At 37.5% G+C, this 17,281-nt stretch overlaps 1 protein-coding gene across 4 annotated transcripts in view; it reads right to left on the bottom strand.

Moving 5' to 3' along the window:
* Nucleotides 1–17,281, bottom strand: part of LOC134347862 (dual specificity tyrosine-phosphorylation-regulated kinase 1A) — a 156,350-nt gene that overhangs the window by 117,750 nt on the left and 21,319 nt on the right. For all 4 annotated transcript variants that reach the window (XM_063050399.1, XM_063050397.1, XM_063050398.1 and 1 more), the window contains exon 2: nucleotides 570–643. In XM_063050399.1, coding sequence (XP_062906469.1) covers nucleotides 570–579 — 10 coding nt within the window. In that variant the 5' untranslated portion in view covers nucleotides 580–643. The remainder of the gene's footprint in view (nucleotides 1–569; nucleotides 644–17,281) is intronic.

The raw sequence follows: 17,281 nt of genomic DNA on the forward strand, positions 1-17,281 counted from the left end.
TATTCCAATATAGCAAGGGAAGTGTACAACTTAATTGCTCACAAGTAATCAGAAGCACAAATGAATTCTTTCCATCATATTCCATTCAGTCCCCAATTTACTTCACAAAATTTCTTTTTTTCTGTTTTGTTCTAAAGCAGGATGTGCAGCAAATAAAAGGACAACTTTTGCCCCTTCTCTTCTTTATTATCTTAAATCCTTTACCTCTAGCTATAACTTGCTATTTTTCCATCAAAATAATCACAAACCCTTATTAAATTAACAAATCTAATCACCTCACTTTAATCTTCTCCATTCTAAGGATATGAATCCCAGGTTCTTGCCCCATAACTCATGTCCCATGATCATGACATCATTATAAAAAGCCTGCTCTGCACTCTTTGCAAAACGTTTCATTCTGTAAAATGCAGAACAAAACAAGGCGGCATGGTCAATTTTAATATTTTTGACCAACTAGAAGTCTATCTTGTGTTTAAAAAAGCTCCATGAGACAAACAAGAGCAAGACAATGCTTGGCCGTAGATTCCTGGCATCCAACATTACAGAACTTGACATCAAGATTTAAGTACCTGTGTGCATTGTCTTCTTCTGTCACGTCTCATATCATTCTCCGTAGAGGATCCAGCAGCCCAATCAGAGAGTTCTACAATAAGAAAAAAAAATTGTGAATACATTAGAAAATGTATCAAAATTGGACAGTATCAATTATCATTCCAATACTTTAGTGAAACTAAAAAAAACATTTTAGTGATAAATGTCTGTCCAAGCTATCAATGTTTTAAGTCACTAATTGATGACAATAGAAATAAAATTCCAATAAGCAGATCTGCTCAGAAGTAATACTACAAATGAAATTATTTAGCACATCTACAGCTTCTGCAACATGTGTAAACCTTAATTCAAAAACAGTTAATCATGAGTACATGAACTTCAGGGTTATTTTTTGGTCCCAGGTCTAATTTTGAATTTTTTTGATTATTTTCAGCATTCAAACAGCAAGAGCAAATGACAATAATTTCTAACAACAAATACAAGGTTAGTTAATTCAATCAGCTCACAATGTAAAAGCACTCTGCCTTTACTACCCACTAAGTTCCATTTCCAATGAATGGCATTAAGACAACTTATATAAAATTCCAGTTTAAGTTTCTTCAATGTTAGTTTCAGAAAATACAAATTTGCCAGCTTGTAACAAAATGAAATTTCAAACGTTTGTGGAAAAGTTTAGCTGAATGCAGCCAAATCTTCAATTTTGCTAAATGGATCTTATGCTTTAAAAGAACAAAGTAGCGCCATCAATCCAATGGAGTAAATAAAATACACTGGCAGATGTGATTAGAAGCTGGTCAACACTATCAATGCACTTCTATCTTGCTTTTGTACATCAGGCAAGGTTATAAAGAAACTACCCAATCACTCTTAAGATGACATACAGGCCAACTGCTACAGCAAGCAATTCCCAAGTTTCCTTTAACTCCCAGTAAAAGCACAGCAAAATCAGCATTCAAATAATTTTCTTTTCCCAAAACTGGACTGAGCTCAGTGTAATGTAAAAGGGATAATACTTGGATATTACAATTAAAGAGCTTGGAACTGTCATCCAGTTTGGTAGAGTCATCCAATTCCTGTTCAGTCCATTTTCTTCTCACTTCAGCAATTGGTTGCTGTTTGAAATATTTATTTTTATTAAAGTCCCTGAACATCATTGTCAAAGATGAATAACTCAGTATACGGAGCCTCTAATGGCGGTTTTGGAGCTGAAGTAGAATCAAGAACTTGAAAAGAGGTTGCTACTTCAACCTCTTTTGTATGATACACTGTCAAAGGAGAGAAACAGCCATCATCAGAGATAGTCACCAACCAGGCCAAGCTCTTTTCTTACTGCCATAATAAGGTAGAAGCCTGAAGACTCGTACCACCAAGTTCAGGAACAGTTACTACCCCACAGCAATCAGGCAAAAGGGGATAAATGCCATCCCATGCCCATTCATTGAGATGTTCCCACAACCAATGATCTCGCTTAAAGGACTTGTTATTTCATGTTTTTGATACTTATTGCTATTTATTTCTATTTGTGTTTGCAGTTTGTCATCTTCTGCACTCTGGTTGATCTTTCATTGATCCTGAGTATGCCCACAGGAAAATATAATGCAGGGTTGTTTTTGGTGACATATACATACTTTGATAGTAAAATTTACTTTGAACTTTTGAGTGATCTGTAACTGCTCTCTTTAATTCATTCAGAGAATAAGGAAATGGCAAAGCTTGCATTTATTTTAAAATCTCATTATTCTTCAGGGATGACAAACTAACTTCTTGAACTATTGCACTCTCATGGTTCTTTAAAGTAGCAATGCAGAATTTCAAAGAAAGAGCAACATATCCTCATTACATTAGTCTGCAATTTGAAATCAGTTTTGCTTCCTTTTTACCTCAAAGCTAGCAGAGATGACGACTTGCAAGTTTTGCAGAATAAACCCTAGCAAATTGCTCAATTCCAAAGTCCCTCATAGTTTTCCCCAATGATGTCTTGAAATATCAATGTATCATCTTTCATATGCTATGGCAAGGATTCCAAACATCAACTTGGCAGTGTGCAAAGCAGCCTGACATCATTCCTAAATGTAATTGCTCCCACTGTAATCTCAATTCTGACTTTACCACTAGAGAAAATTAATTTCCTGGTGCTCTCCGAAGAATTATTTCACTATTCTAAATAGTATAATAGTATAATATCATCTTTTAAACTTGGAAGCATAACAGCCATGTAAGAAACTATCCCCATGAACAAACCATTTACGATTCCAGATTTGGGTTTATTCTGAACTGAAACTCTACACATTTTCCAAGATGTGGATATTAATAGCATTTATTGCCCATCTATAACTGTCCTTGAGGTTAGTGATGAGTCATCATCGCATTCCTCTATTTAGTATAATCTACATGGCAAATGAATTATCAATGTTTAATGAGAATAGCTAATTAGAAAAAAAAACTCTGAAGATATCCAAGCATCACACATAAAAGTTGCTGGTGAACACAGCAGGCCAGGCAGCATCTCTAGGAAGAGGTGCAGTCGACGTTTCAGGCCAAGACTCTTCGTCAGGATGTCCACACAGTTTAGATATGTGCAGGAGAAACAAAACAGATACAAAGTAGATCATTCCAGCAACTGCCTGGAAAAAAATTGAAATAATGTAATTGCTAACAGAAAAGAAATAGGACATGGGTATATTAATTCTCAAAAACGACAATCACCACCTCATAAAGAACGTTTGCACATGAAAAACTGTATTGAATTTGTACAGGAGACCACTTGGCCACAATTTAACCAAAACTTAAATACAAGAAATATATGAATGGAAAAAAGTTATGATTCTCTTGATTGGCACCTAGATTGAAACAACTTAAAATCATTCAATGAGGATAACTTTTTTTTTTACTTTGCTGAAACAGTTTCACTCTTTAAAAAATACTGGAACATTATCACTTTATTCAAGATCCCAAAAGTAAACCTTCTGCCATCAGGAGAAAGGTACAGGAGCCTCAGAACCCATACCACAAGGTTCAGGAACAGTTACTGCACCTCAAACATCAGGACCTTGAACCAGTGGGGATAACTTGACTCGTGTTCATAAAATGTTCTCATCTTCTTGATATTTCTTGCTTCTTTCTTTTTTTGTTTTTGTATTTGCAGTTTGTTATCTTCTGCACATTGCTTGGTTGTCCAACGTGTTGAGTGTGAACTTTGATTGATTCTGTTTCTTGGATTTTCTGAGTATGTCCGCAAGAAAACAAAGCTCAGAATTGTATATGGTGACATGTATGTACTTGAATAATAAATTTACTCTGAACCTTTTTTAAAACCAGGATCATTCCCATTTTTTGGCAAAAAGTCCACTGCAAGTGTTAACCACTTAGGAGTGGAGGGAGAAAAATCATTTGTAAACAATCACAAGATTTCATGCTGACCATTGAAACAAATACATAACAGCAGATTCCAAGGAAAGCAGATTCTAAGGAAGAAGTATAAATCATTTGGCTGTACACCAAGGTCTCTCAACTGACTGCAAATTTTGTGCAACAATGTATTTCTCAAGAAGGGAATAAGGAAAGATATTCGCAGCTGAACAGAGCACCTGGTAAATTCTTCATCTTAACATCATCAGCAATCTATCTTCCCAGAGAAAAACACAAAACTCTCAGTGCACATGCAATCAAATAATGTTCAGATAATGCACTTCCAATAGTTCCAATCAATATATGACTGGCAGAGGCCTACTCTGTTGTTATTTCCATTAACAAGACCCCAAAATAATAGTGATAATGGAATCACTGTTATAGGATAATCAAAGTTGTCTGCCTTAAGGGCTCAGCAAAGGGTCTGGCACATGTAGTATATGTTGATAAATAAAACAGAAGATCAGAGCTTTACTTAAACAGTGAAAGATTCCAACAAGTTGTGCTGAAGGACTTGGCAAAAAGGTTGGCTTGCAGGTGCAATGGGCTATCAAGACAAACGGAATATTGGCCTTCAATTGTCAGGGGATTGAATTTAAGAACAGGGAGGTTATGCTACAACTGTACAGGTTTCTGGTCTCCTTACCAGTTTTGGTGGTGGCGCAGAGTTGGTTAACCAGGTTGATTTCAGAGAAGAGGGGCTTAGCCTATGAGGAGAGACTCGGACGATACTCTTTGGAATTCAGAAGAAAGAGAGACCTTATAGAAACATACAAGATTATTAAAGTGATAAGATAAAGGTAGGAAATTTGTTCCCACTGGTAGCTGAGACTGGAACTAGGCTGGAGTAGATTTAGGGCAGAGATGAGAAGGAACTATTTCTCTCCAAAGAGTTCTTAATCTGCAAAATTCTCTGTCCAAGGAAGCAGTGGAGGCCACCTCAATAAATTTAAGAGACAATTAGATAGATTTTTGTATAGTAGGAGAATTAAGTGTTACAAGAAAAAGGCAGGTCGGTGGAACTGACTCCATGGCCAGACTATCCCTGGTGTTATTAAATGGTGTAGTCGGATCAACAAGCAAGATGACCTATTCCTGCTCCTATTTAATTTCATAATACAATTTACTCCGTTGCATAGATAAGATCATAACTGCTTCCCAATCACCCTGATCAAAATATATTCTCTCTCAGTATTCAAATGAGTTGTTACGTTGTTCATAATGACATATGCTCAGTTACTAACAGCTTCTGACATTGTTCACTGGTGATCTGGTAACTGCAACCTGATTGTTATTTTTAGCCAAGCTAAGCAAAGTTTGGGTGTTACATCTGGAAACCTACAATGATTATTTTTGGCCTGCTAGTAAGAATTCAACAGAAGTTTTAACCTGATTATTAATTTGCATTAAACTACTGTGCTTTGAATACCGATTCAATGCAAACCAACCATTTTTTTTTCTACTTAGGATCAAAAGCTATTCCTTCCATGAGGCCATCTCTTCTATCTCTCCTTTAAAAGCCTGCAACACTTAGAACTGGAAAAAACGTGTTTGGGATTGCAATTATAATTGCCTCCCATCAAATGGAACTCACATCTTAGATATACAGTAGTTTTAAAATCATATCATTTGCTTTCATCTTGGTAATGTGTGGATTCAACATGCGGATTTAATTTTCCTAGTTTAGTTTTCATTTATCTGTAACTAGCAGCTTATACTGAAACTTCAGTGTTGTGCAAAACGTTAAATAATCAAATTAAAGAATTCTCTACATGTCAATGCTTACCAATAGATTTGCTTACTATACCTTTATTCGGTTAATCTGGATACCACATAACAAATGTTAATTTATGTTGCTATATCACAAAGTACATACAGACATGGTATAAGTAAATTGGTTCTGCATGCACATCAATGGGATTTGGCAGCACAGTGCTGCAGTTTGATCCTGAACTGACTCCAGAAACCACCAAGGAAGCCTTATATCAAATGACAATCTGCTTGACATTCTGTGGAATACTGCTCCTGTCTTGTGAGATCAAATTCAAGAAATGTTTACTGGATCTTCAAGGCAAGTAATGAACTTATCTTACAAGATAACAGACTTGCCCATTTTCAACCCAGTGAAATTAAAAGGTCTGTGCATGTACTTTGTTGGCTAAGCTTTGCTTCCTGTAGCAAAAGTTTTCAGAGGCTAGGTTAACCACAGTATAAATGCATTATGGTACAGGATCAATACAAAATTAAAAATAAGCTTCATACTTGCACTATGACAAGCAAATATCAGTCACAGCCAGAAATTTTAATCTGTCCAAGCTATTTGATAGTAGTAAATGATCAACATGAAAAAATACTTTCTCACCGTTAAAAAAATATCAAGGTTATTGGAACAGTATATTCTTCTTGAAATAAAAGCATCACTGCTAGCATTACTGTTTTCAAAACGTTTTTCCTGGAAGATTCCAGCCAACAAAATTCCACATTACTTAACTGCTAAAGCAGAATTCTGAAAAGACTGACAAATTAATTGGTCACTGTAAATTGCCTTTAGCGCATTGGCAAGTAGAGATAATGAGAAGAAAAAAAAATTGTAGAACTGGTGTTAAGGGGGGTGGTTTGATACTTGGTATACACTCAGTGGGTCCAAAGGCCCATTTGTGAGCTGTTTGTTTCTCTCCCTATGACTGTGATGGGAAATGTAGCAGTCAATCAGCTTAAAGTCAAAATATTTCAAAACTAAATACGTCCTCTCAAATTGGAATATTTATCGGACTTCTACTGTTGTTCATTCACATTAATCACACTCACCACATCCATTAGCCAAAAACAAATGCTTGAGCTCATCCTAGGATATTTCAGACATTCTTCTTAATTATTGCATTTATCTCACTGGATCTGAACTGTAACAGTGACTTATATTTATTGAGAAGAAAGTGCACTATCAAAATTATTAATGCTATTATTTTGAAGTCTGCTTCAACTCTGGATAAAGTACATCTTTTACTCACCCACAAAAATGATTTCTTGCTGTGGAAGTTAGATCATTGAAGGCATTTAATGAGGTAGATAAATGTTGAATGATCAGGAAACTGAGGACCAATGGGAACTAGCACAGAAGAGATAAGACATGTGATAAACCTCTATTATCATAATGAATGGTAGGGGATGCCCAGGGGTTGAATGGCCTACTCTAACAATTTTCTTGCATTCTTAGGAATACCTCACATCGACTGAAAACTACCCAGTGCCAAGTAATAGTAAAGATCTTCAGATATCTATCAAAAGTACAAAACTATCAGTTTAGCTCAATCAACCATAATTTCTTTACTATATTAGAAATATGATGATATAAGACTCAAAAATATTTGATCTCTTATGCAGTGATCCAAATGTTTTGTCAATGAATCTGAAAATTCTCTACTCTATTTAGGTGACAATATCCAAATTGCTTATCAGTAAATGATCTAACATCATACATGCAGGAATCACTAAGATCTTAATTTTAAGCATTTCAGGGCTTAAACAGCATAATGAATTTAAATGGCTAGATCTATGTTAAAATCTACTCAAAATAATGAATACTGACAAAAAAAGTGATTTAAATCCAGCACATGAGATTTTCTATATAGTGTGCAGAAGCATCCTCTATCATCTCTCACAGCAAATGGTACAAAATATATTCTGCAGTTGAAAAATGTCTTTACACATGCAGAAGAATGGTATTTCAGCAAGTGGCACCAAATTATATGGTGCCGTTATCTTTGCTTCATTACTTCTATTTAACTTGAATGCCCATAACATTATTTGAGGAGCTAGCTCCAAAAAACGATGAGATTGCTAAAATACCAAAAGTGATATCTAAATACTTTGAACTACATGACACTGCAAATATTAAAGATTTGCCAAACTTAATCTGTCACCTCTCCCTTCCCACCTCCCAAATAAGATGTCTTAGTTGTATAAAACAAATTACGTTAAAAGAAAAAAAAATCACAATATTAAGGTATTAAATAAAAATTAACTAACCATAATCTTAAAAGCATATTGAGAATAATGAAGTTCCGGATGGTTTCACACAGAAAGCAAATGGCATATTTCCTACTTGGGAACTGATAGCAGATGCATGATAAATAAAAAACCTCAGACGGGGAATGTTTAGGACAAACAATTCAGGTCACATCAAGCCTGTAAGATGAGCAAGATAAACTTCAAAGTAAACTTATTATCAACGTACATACGTCACCATATTGAGATTAATTTTCTTACAGGTATACTCAATAAATCTGTAATAGCATAATAACTGTAATAGAATCAAAGACCACACCAACTTGGGCATTCCAACCGAAGTGCAGAACAAACTGTGCAAATTCAAAAAGAAATAACAAATACGCAGTAAATATTAAGAATATGAGATGAAGAGTCGTTGAAAGTGGGTTCATAGGTTGTGTTAACATTTCAATGATGGGGCAAGAGAAGACATCCCCTTTGGTTCAAGGGGTTGAGGGGTGATAACTTGCTGAACCTGATGTTGAGTCTTGAGGCAGCGAGAGCATGACCTGGGTTGTAGGGGTCCCCGATTATGGATGCTGCTTTCCAGTGACAACACTTCATGTGATGTGCTCAGTGGTGTAGATGGCTTTACATGTGATGGACTAGGCCATATCCACTGGTTTTTGTAGGATTTTCCACTCAAGGGGTTTCCATTCCAGGCTGTGATGCAACCAGTCAATATACTCTCCATAGCACGGCAATAGAAGTTTGTCAAAATTTTAGATGTCATGCTGAATCTTCACAAACTTCTAAATGGCACTGCCGTGATTTCTTCGTAATTACACTTACGCACCGTGCCCTGGACAGGTCCATTGAAATGTTATTACCGAGAAAATTTTAAATTGCTAACCTTTCCCACTTCTGATCCTCCAATAAGGACTGGCTCATGGATCTCTGGTTTCATCCTCCTGAAGTCAATAATCAGCTCCTTGGTCTTGCTGACATTGAGTGGAGACTGTTGTTGTGCCACCATTCAGATAGATTTTCAATCTCCCTCCTATATGCTGATTTGGCCTACAATAGTGGTACAATAGTCAAACTTGAAACTGACATGGAGCTGTGCTTAGCCATACTGTCATAAGTATAAAAACAGTAGAGCAGGGGGCTAAGCACACAGCCTTGTGGTGCATCTGTGCTGATGGTGATTGTGGAGGAGATGTGGTTGCCGATTCAAACTAACAGGGGTCTGCAAGTGAGGAAATCAAGGATCCAATTGTACAAGGAGGTACTGAGGAGATGATAGTATTAACTGCTGAGCTGTACTCAATAAGAGTATCCTGATATATACATCTTGGGAGATGCCCATAAATGTTTTCTATAACACATTAGTCAAATATGTTCATAAACCTTTACTTACCACGAATAAGCCTGAACTCAAGACTAATTAAGACTGAATTTTTAAAATAGTTGTGTTCTTGCAAATGTCTTGTACGGTAAGTCCAGTACTTATTGCCCACCCTGAACTGCCTTTGAAGGTGCTTTTGAATTGTCTTCATTAACTTCAGAAGTCCATTGGTGGGGACACAGATTTTCTTGGGGTGCTGTAATATTTATGTAATGAGTTTCTAAAGCATTTTTCTGTGATCCTGAAAGAAGTTTGCAGATGGTGTCCTCAGCCTCTGCTAATCTTAAATGGCAGAGCTCATGTGATAGAGTGCTAATGCCAATGACTGGCGATGAATTAGCTTACAGGCAAACTGTGTCAGTGATATACAGGAGTAAATAAGTGGGATGGAAGGTGGCACAGTCGTAATAGCTTCATCTTGTGATGTTAAGCTGCTTGAAAATTAGTGCATCTGCAAGTGGAGAGTGAAGGAACCCCTAGATGAGTTACTAAAAAAAAGCAAGCTGCTTTTGACTCCCTCTCCTATAATACACAATGTTTTATTTTCAATTCATTGCTTCCCATGATATTGATTATGGTGATGGCAATACCCTTGAACGTCAATGGGTGGTGAGAAAACTAGAAGCTGATTATTGCTAAACACTTTTTACTAGTTTCTAAACAAGTCTGCCCGGCCACTATGCAGCTCTTGCTGTATACACACATGGACTGCTTTATTATCTGTGGAGTTGCAAATAGAAAAGTAATAGAAAGTAGAAATAACAAAAGTCTTCTTCTGTGTTTATTGGAAGGAAAGATTATTTGAATCTGATTCTGTGAATGAGATTTCAAAGTAAATTAGTGAAACATCAAAAAAGCGAAATAAATCAAAATCTTGGCTTCACTTAATAGGTCAGGTAGCAAGATACTGTTTAACTGATTAACTTCCTCCTTCCAGAAACAAGGCTTCTCCTCTTGTAGTTGCACGCACTTTCTCCATTTCTTTTATGTCTACACTCAGCTCTTCCCCCAAACACCAGTTTCAGAACATAACAATGAAGTTCCATTGTTCCTCACCTTTCGCCACATGACCTCCTACATCCAGCATGTCATCTTTTGTCATTTTTGTCAGATGCAATGGATCTCACCACCAGTCCCATCATGCCCTCTCCTTCCTTTCTGCTCTCTACAGGGGCCAAGTGGATTTCCCCACTTGTAGGCCCCAGTCAGCTCAGATTAGCAAAAACATCTCCACAATTTCCATCAGCACAGGAGAACAGCAGGGATGTGTACTTAGCTGCATGCTCTACTCACTTTACATTTTTAGCTAAGAACAGCTCCAACACCACATACAAGTTTGCTAATGACACCACTGTTTGGACTGTATCAAAGGTGGTGATGAATCAGCATACAGGAGGGAGACTGAAAATTTGGCTTAGTGGTGTAACAACCACCTCCCACTCAATGTTAATGACACCTAAGAACTGACAGTAAACTTCAGGAGAGGGAAACCTGAGGCCCATGAGCCAGTAATCATCAGAGGATTAGAGGGAGAGAAGGTCAGTAATTTTAAATTCCGGGGTGTCACTATCTCAAAGGGCTTACCTTGGATTCATCATAACAGTACAATTACAAAGAAAGAACAGTGCCTCTACATCTTCAGGAGTCTGCAGAGATTCAGCATGTCATCAAAAGCCATGGCAAACTTCTATAGATATGTGGCTCTTGAATAAAATGGGATAACTACACTCATTTAAGGACTCTTTATTTTGTTATTTCATGCTCATTATTTATTATTCTTTATTATCTGCATTTGCACAGGTACAGTTCCTGGTGTTTACATATCCTGTTTACAGTTACTGTTCTAGACTTGCCGAGTATCCCTGCAGACCAAATCTCAGGATTGTATATGGTGAACTTTGAACATTGGAATTTTCAGATTTTGGGTCCCATTCTACCTTTTCCCATCACCACCCCCAACCTACCTGCAAATTTCTATCATTTCCTTTCTCAGCTTCCACTTATCAACCAGCTACAGTCAGCTCCCATCTCTTTCCTGACACCAACCCCCTCCCCCCAGTCCTGATACAGGGTCTCATCCCAAAACATCAGCATGTCCCCTTTGCCTTCACAAATGTTGCTTCAGCAGCTGAGTTCTTGAAGTAGTTTTTCCCCAGAGTTCTATGTACCAGTCTTCATCCAAAGATTGGAGGTGGAGAGGGTCAGGAAATTTAAGTTCCTCAGTGTTTAACATTTCAGAGGACCTGCCCAGGGCCCAGCACATAAGTACAATTATGTACAATAGAGGCAGCGCCTCTACTTCCTTTGGAGTTTACAAAGGTTCAGCTTGATATCTAAAACTTTGACACACTTCTGTAGATGTGTAGTGCACTGACTGGCTGCATCACAGCACGTTATGGAAACACCAATGCCCTTGAACAGAAAATCCAACAAAAAGTAGTGGATACGGACGAGTCCATCATGGGTAAAGCTCTCCCCACCAGTGAGCACATCTACAGAGGACTGTCACAGAAAGGCAGCATGCATCATCAGGGACCTCCACCACCTAGGCAATGCTCTCTTCTCACTATTGCCATCAGGAAGGTGGTACAGGAGCCTCAGGATCCACACCACCAGATTCAGGAAAAGTTATTGGTTCAAGAGTCTGATGGTTGAAAGCTGAACGGGGTAACTTCACTCGCCCCATCTTTGAAATGTCCCCACAACCTATGGACTCACTTTCAAGCTCTTCATTTCGTGTTCCCAATATTTATTATTTATGCATTATTACTCTTTATTCTTGTATTGCACAGGTTGTTGGCTTTTGTGCACTGGTTGAACCCACCAAGTTACTGTGGTCTTGCATTGATTTGTCATGGTTATTATTCTATTATGGATTTATTGAGTATGCCAGAAAGAAAATGAATCTCAGGGTTGTATGTAGTGACATATATGTACTTTGATAATGTGTAATTTGAATTTTGAAATACTCGAAAATCTCTACTCAGTTCTCAATCACTCTAATTTTTTATTTTAACCACAAGGTGCTAAGAAAGAGATACTTGTGTGCATTTTCAAAATGTTCATAATGTTTGAATAGATATTGTAAATTTGCTATTGCAAACTTATCACAAAAATATTCAACAGTGCACCATTGCCCAATTTTGTGTTAAGAAAATTTGCATTTAACTAATTTACTCTAAATGATGCAGCCAATAGCAGTTCATGAAGCTACAGATAACCTTTATTGATTTACTAGGCATGGTATCCTTTTCTCTCATTAGATCTGTTGCCTCTTTTGCTTCAGAACTTAAAAGAGGCATTCGTTCTTCACTATATTATTGGTGCTCTAAAAGAGGCATGCATGTCACCTTTGGTAGTACATCAAAACAGATTCACTCGAGGACACAACCTGGAGTTATTTTTGAAACACTACAGTAGCACGAATGCAATTTTTGCAAAGAAATGTTCAATGGAGCTAATATGTTCATACAGATACACTTACAAGCTATTTGATGGAATTAAATTTAAAAAGGGTCTCTGAACAATTGTTTCTTCATATCACTAGGTAATTAATCATCTCATTTACATATTGCAATTGTGCTGCTACTGTTACTCAAAATTACATAATTTTAGTTTACAAAAACTTCTCTGCCTGACAAATTTTAACTCTCATGACCATTTATAGCAATGAAACATTTCAGCATGACAGTTTTAGTAAGTGCACCTCCATGCTTACGGGGGGGGGGGGGGGGGGGGAAGAGAGAGACACAAAATGCTGGAGGAACTCAGCTGGTCAGACAACATCTATGGAGGGGCAGGGGGGTGGAGATGGTCAGTTCTCCTCCATCTCCACAGGGATCACTCTCTGTGACCCCCCCCCCCGTCTCATCTCTCCTCACCTATCTCCTCCAGGTACATATCCCTGCAGCCACTGTGTATACTACACCTCCCCAACACCACTTCCTTCACTAACATTCAGTGTCATTCACATGTGAATGAATCAGCGTTATTTATTGCATTCAGTGCTCCCGGTGCTGCCTCCTCTACATCAGTGAGATATGATGCATATTTGGGGGTTGGGGGCGGGGGTGACTGTGATGAATACTGTACTTCATCCAACCATAACAGCCATGATCTCCCAGTGGCTAACCATTTTAATTCCACTCCCCTTTCGCATATGACATGTCTGTCCACCATGTCCACGGATGCCAAGATGAAGTTAGATGCAGGTTAGAGAAACAACACATCATATTCCACCTTGGTAGCCTCCAACCTGACAGCATTAATTTCTCCAGCTTCTAGTAACCATTCCTTTCTGTTGCCCCTTTTCTTTTTTTTATTCTACTGGCCCAATCAACCCTTCTCTTTCTCTTCCCACACACCCCCTGATCTGCCCATCACCCACACATTATTCTCTCCAGTTCCTCGTCTCACCTTTCCATTATTCAATGACCCACTGTCCTGTCCTTTCAGATTTCATCTTCTTCGGCCTTTTATCACTTCACAGCTTCTTGCACTTCTCCAACTCACCTGGATTTACCTATCAGACACCCAGGGTTGTATATGATGACATATATGTACTTTGATAGTAACATTTACTTTGAACTTTATACCAGCTATGTCCCCATTTCTTTCCAATCCCAATGAAAGGTCTGGACCCAAAATATCGATTGCCCATTTCCCTCCATTGATGCTGTCTGACCCGCTGAGGTCCTCCAGTATATTATCTGTTGTTTCATGATAGTATTCCATTCCTCATCAGCATTAACAAAGTATAAATGCAGTAGGGAAAATCTGATGAAACAAGGATGGCAAGAGAAACAATAAAACATACACAAGTGCCAAAAATGATTGTGTTTAGTCATGTGAAAATTATAAATTATGCTTTAAATCCAACTTTGTTCACACACTGTCCAAATTATTGTTATTTGGCAAGCATGTCATATAATAGCAATAACAAAAAAAAAACCTATACAGGAAAGATTACTGAAACGAGCTCCTACAATTGTGTTTAGTTACTAACATACGACTTCATGAACTAAGCAATCAGCACATTTTGACCATCAGCATGACCACTGAAAACAAGTGAAGATTACAATTAGATCTTGTGTATCATGTACTTTTCCAGTAAATCATCACAAATTATCTGAGGCAAGGCATATTTATTTTTTAAGCTATCACATGTTTACAGTTAGAATATATTGTGACTAATGCATGATATCTCCAGATAAAAATACAGGACAAATGGATTGATTCTAACAACATGTCATGAGATTGAATCATCCCAAGTGACAGGGGTCCTGAGCACAAATAGACATATCTTGCAAATTTTTTCAATTAGTGAGAAGTTTACCTGAAAGAATAGTTCCAAATATTAACGAATGTGATTCTAGGAGTTATCACAAACATAAAATTGTTATTTTTTAATGGTGCCTCCTTTTTACTACTGAACAAAACATCAGTTAATTTTAAATAAATATCAATGGTCTTAGTGAAGTCACGAGCACAGAATATCCAATGTCTGCATACTGACATTATGATGTCAATATTCCTCTCATGCCTATCAAAAGCTCATGGCATTTGTCAGCCTCCGTCACCAGTTATAAAAATAGATTCATAGTGATATCTCTAGTACGCCCTCTGAATAACTGGAAAAGACACGATTCCACTTAAATGATAACAAATCAATAATTAATAATAATCATCGTGGGCTGAAGGGCCTGTATTGTGCTGTTGGTTTTCTAATTAAAATCTCTTGAAATTTATCAGCTGAAAATCTCTTCAAACACATAAATTACTTGAATCAAAAAACTGAAGTTCAATAACAATTTTCCCAAGATGTATCCATAAAGCAATTCTAAAATCAGAATAATTACGAGTCTGCCAGTCGACTGAAGGCAAATAAGCAGCCTGTCCTGGAGTTAGAGGCTTGTGTATGCGAGTGGGTGGGTGGAGATGGAGGAAGGGAGGAAAGGGACTTGTTGTTTTGTTTTGTTATTTTGTGCATGTGTTGATGTTTTCGTGTTGTTCTGCTGAACATTGTGGACATGCTAGGCTCGGAATAAGTAGCAAATCTTACAGGCTGACCCCAGCACATCCTTTGGTTGTGCTGGTTGTTAACGCATTTCACTGTAAGTTTCAATGTACAAGTGAAACGTAAACGAATCTGAATCTAAATTATTCTTGCCTATGATTCCCCTCCCTCCCCGCCTTCCCACAATTTATTTCTGTATTTGGAAGGTTACTGAAAAATTTGAGAAAACACCAACAAAGTTTACCACAGGCTTTGAACAGTACATGTGAGCAGCCTTCAATATCCTGAAAATCACTGCTGGAACAGCTCATGCTTTTAAAATGAAATTTAAGATTATGTGTATGTCGTTACATTAGAGCAGCTAAAATTTCACAACTAATATAAGCTATGGCACAAATTCACAAGTTATAATTTCTATTTGTGGCATTCAGCCAGACTAGAAAATGACACATTGAACAAGGCCAGAGTCAACTACAATGACCTCCAATAGTTGCCAATAATAATTAAGGACTCACTGAAACTCAGCACACATCCGAAAATGCTGTTTACCCTGTCCTTCTAACAGATATTCATACAAAAGACTTGGCATATCAGACCAACAATGGGATATAGTTGCAAAGTAGACTGTACTTTGGGAGAGGGCGGAATGTAAAAATCATAATATGTGAACTGAAGCAATATTACAAGGAGATGGTAAAATGATCAAGAAAATTAAAATACATAGGATCCATGGAGGCAATGTAATCTGGGTTCAAAATTGGCTTGGTCACAGAAGGCAAGGGTGAGGAGCAGAAGTCTGTATTGCAAGGATCAGTGCTGGGGCTGCCATTGATTGTGATAGATATACAATTTGGATGAAAATTAGGTATGCTGATTCGCAAGTTTGCAGACAACACAAAAATTGTCATCCATGAATAGTAAAGAAAGCTATTAAAGGAAGAACAGTTGGAAATGTGGGCAGAGAATTCTCAGATGGAGTTTAATCAAAGCAAGTGAGGTATAGCACTTCGGAAAGTCAAATTTAAGAGGAAAATGTACAGTAGGTGGTAAAACCGTTAGGACCATTGGTACAGGGAGAGATCTTGGGATGCAAGTAAATAGCTCCCTTAAAGTGGCATCTTAATTAGAGAATATGGTAAAAGATGTAAAGTATAATTATTTTCATGAGTTGAGGTGTTGTTAGTAAAAGCTGGCAAGTTGTATTAGAGATGTATAAATTTTGGTCAGGCCATATTTGGTATATCATGTGCAATTCTGGGTGCCACATATGCAGAAAAGATATAAACAGTTTCACCAGTAATGTGGCTTGCAGTAAAACGTGTTAGCTGCATGAAGTTGGAAAATTTGAACCCGTTTATCTCAAGCAGGGGTTCCCAACCTAGGGTTCACTACCCCTCAGTTAATGGTAGGGGTCCAATGTTCCCTCTATTTGTAATGACCAGTGTGCACAAAAATCTTGTACTGTGCAATTTTTTGCCCAGTGACAACATGCATGCACTGAATAATTTCTTCAATAAAAACAATACAAATAAGCCAGTTCTAAAATCTACAGTCAAATCAATGCAAACTCCATGTTGTCAACACTGTCTGCAACAGAAACTGAAAAAAAAGGTGATTGTGTACGATCATGAAGTATGCTCACCATACCAACAAAGTAGAGGATGACAGTATAAACTTCTGTGGGTGCTAACAGCAAAAGATATACGTGCGTGCATACCTTAGAGGGAACATTGTAGGAGACAATGACATACAAAAAGGTTGGGAACCCCTGCTCTAGAGTGTTGGAGGCTGATGTGAGACCTGATTAAAAAATATATAAAATTATGAGAAACAAACATAGCATCTTTCTCTCAGGGTGGAATACATCAATAGTGAGAGGGCATTAGGCAAGAGGCAGAAAGTTCAAAGGA

The sequence above is a fragment of the Mobula hypostoma genome, chromosome 6 (assembly GCF_963921235.1).
Source record: "Mobula hypostoma chromosome 6, sMobHyp1.1, whole genome shotgun sequence".
In the NCBI taxonomy this organism is placed as follows: Eukaryota; Metazoa; Chordata; class Chondrichthyes; order Myliobatiformes; family Myliobatidae; genus Mobula; species Mobula hypostoma.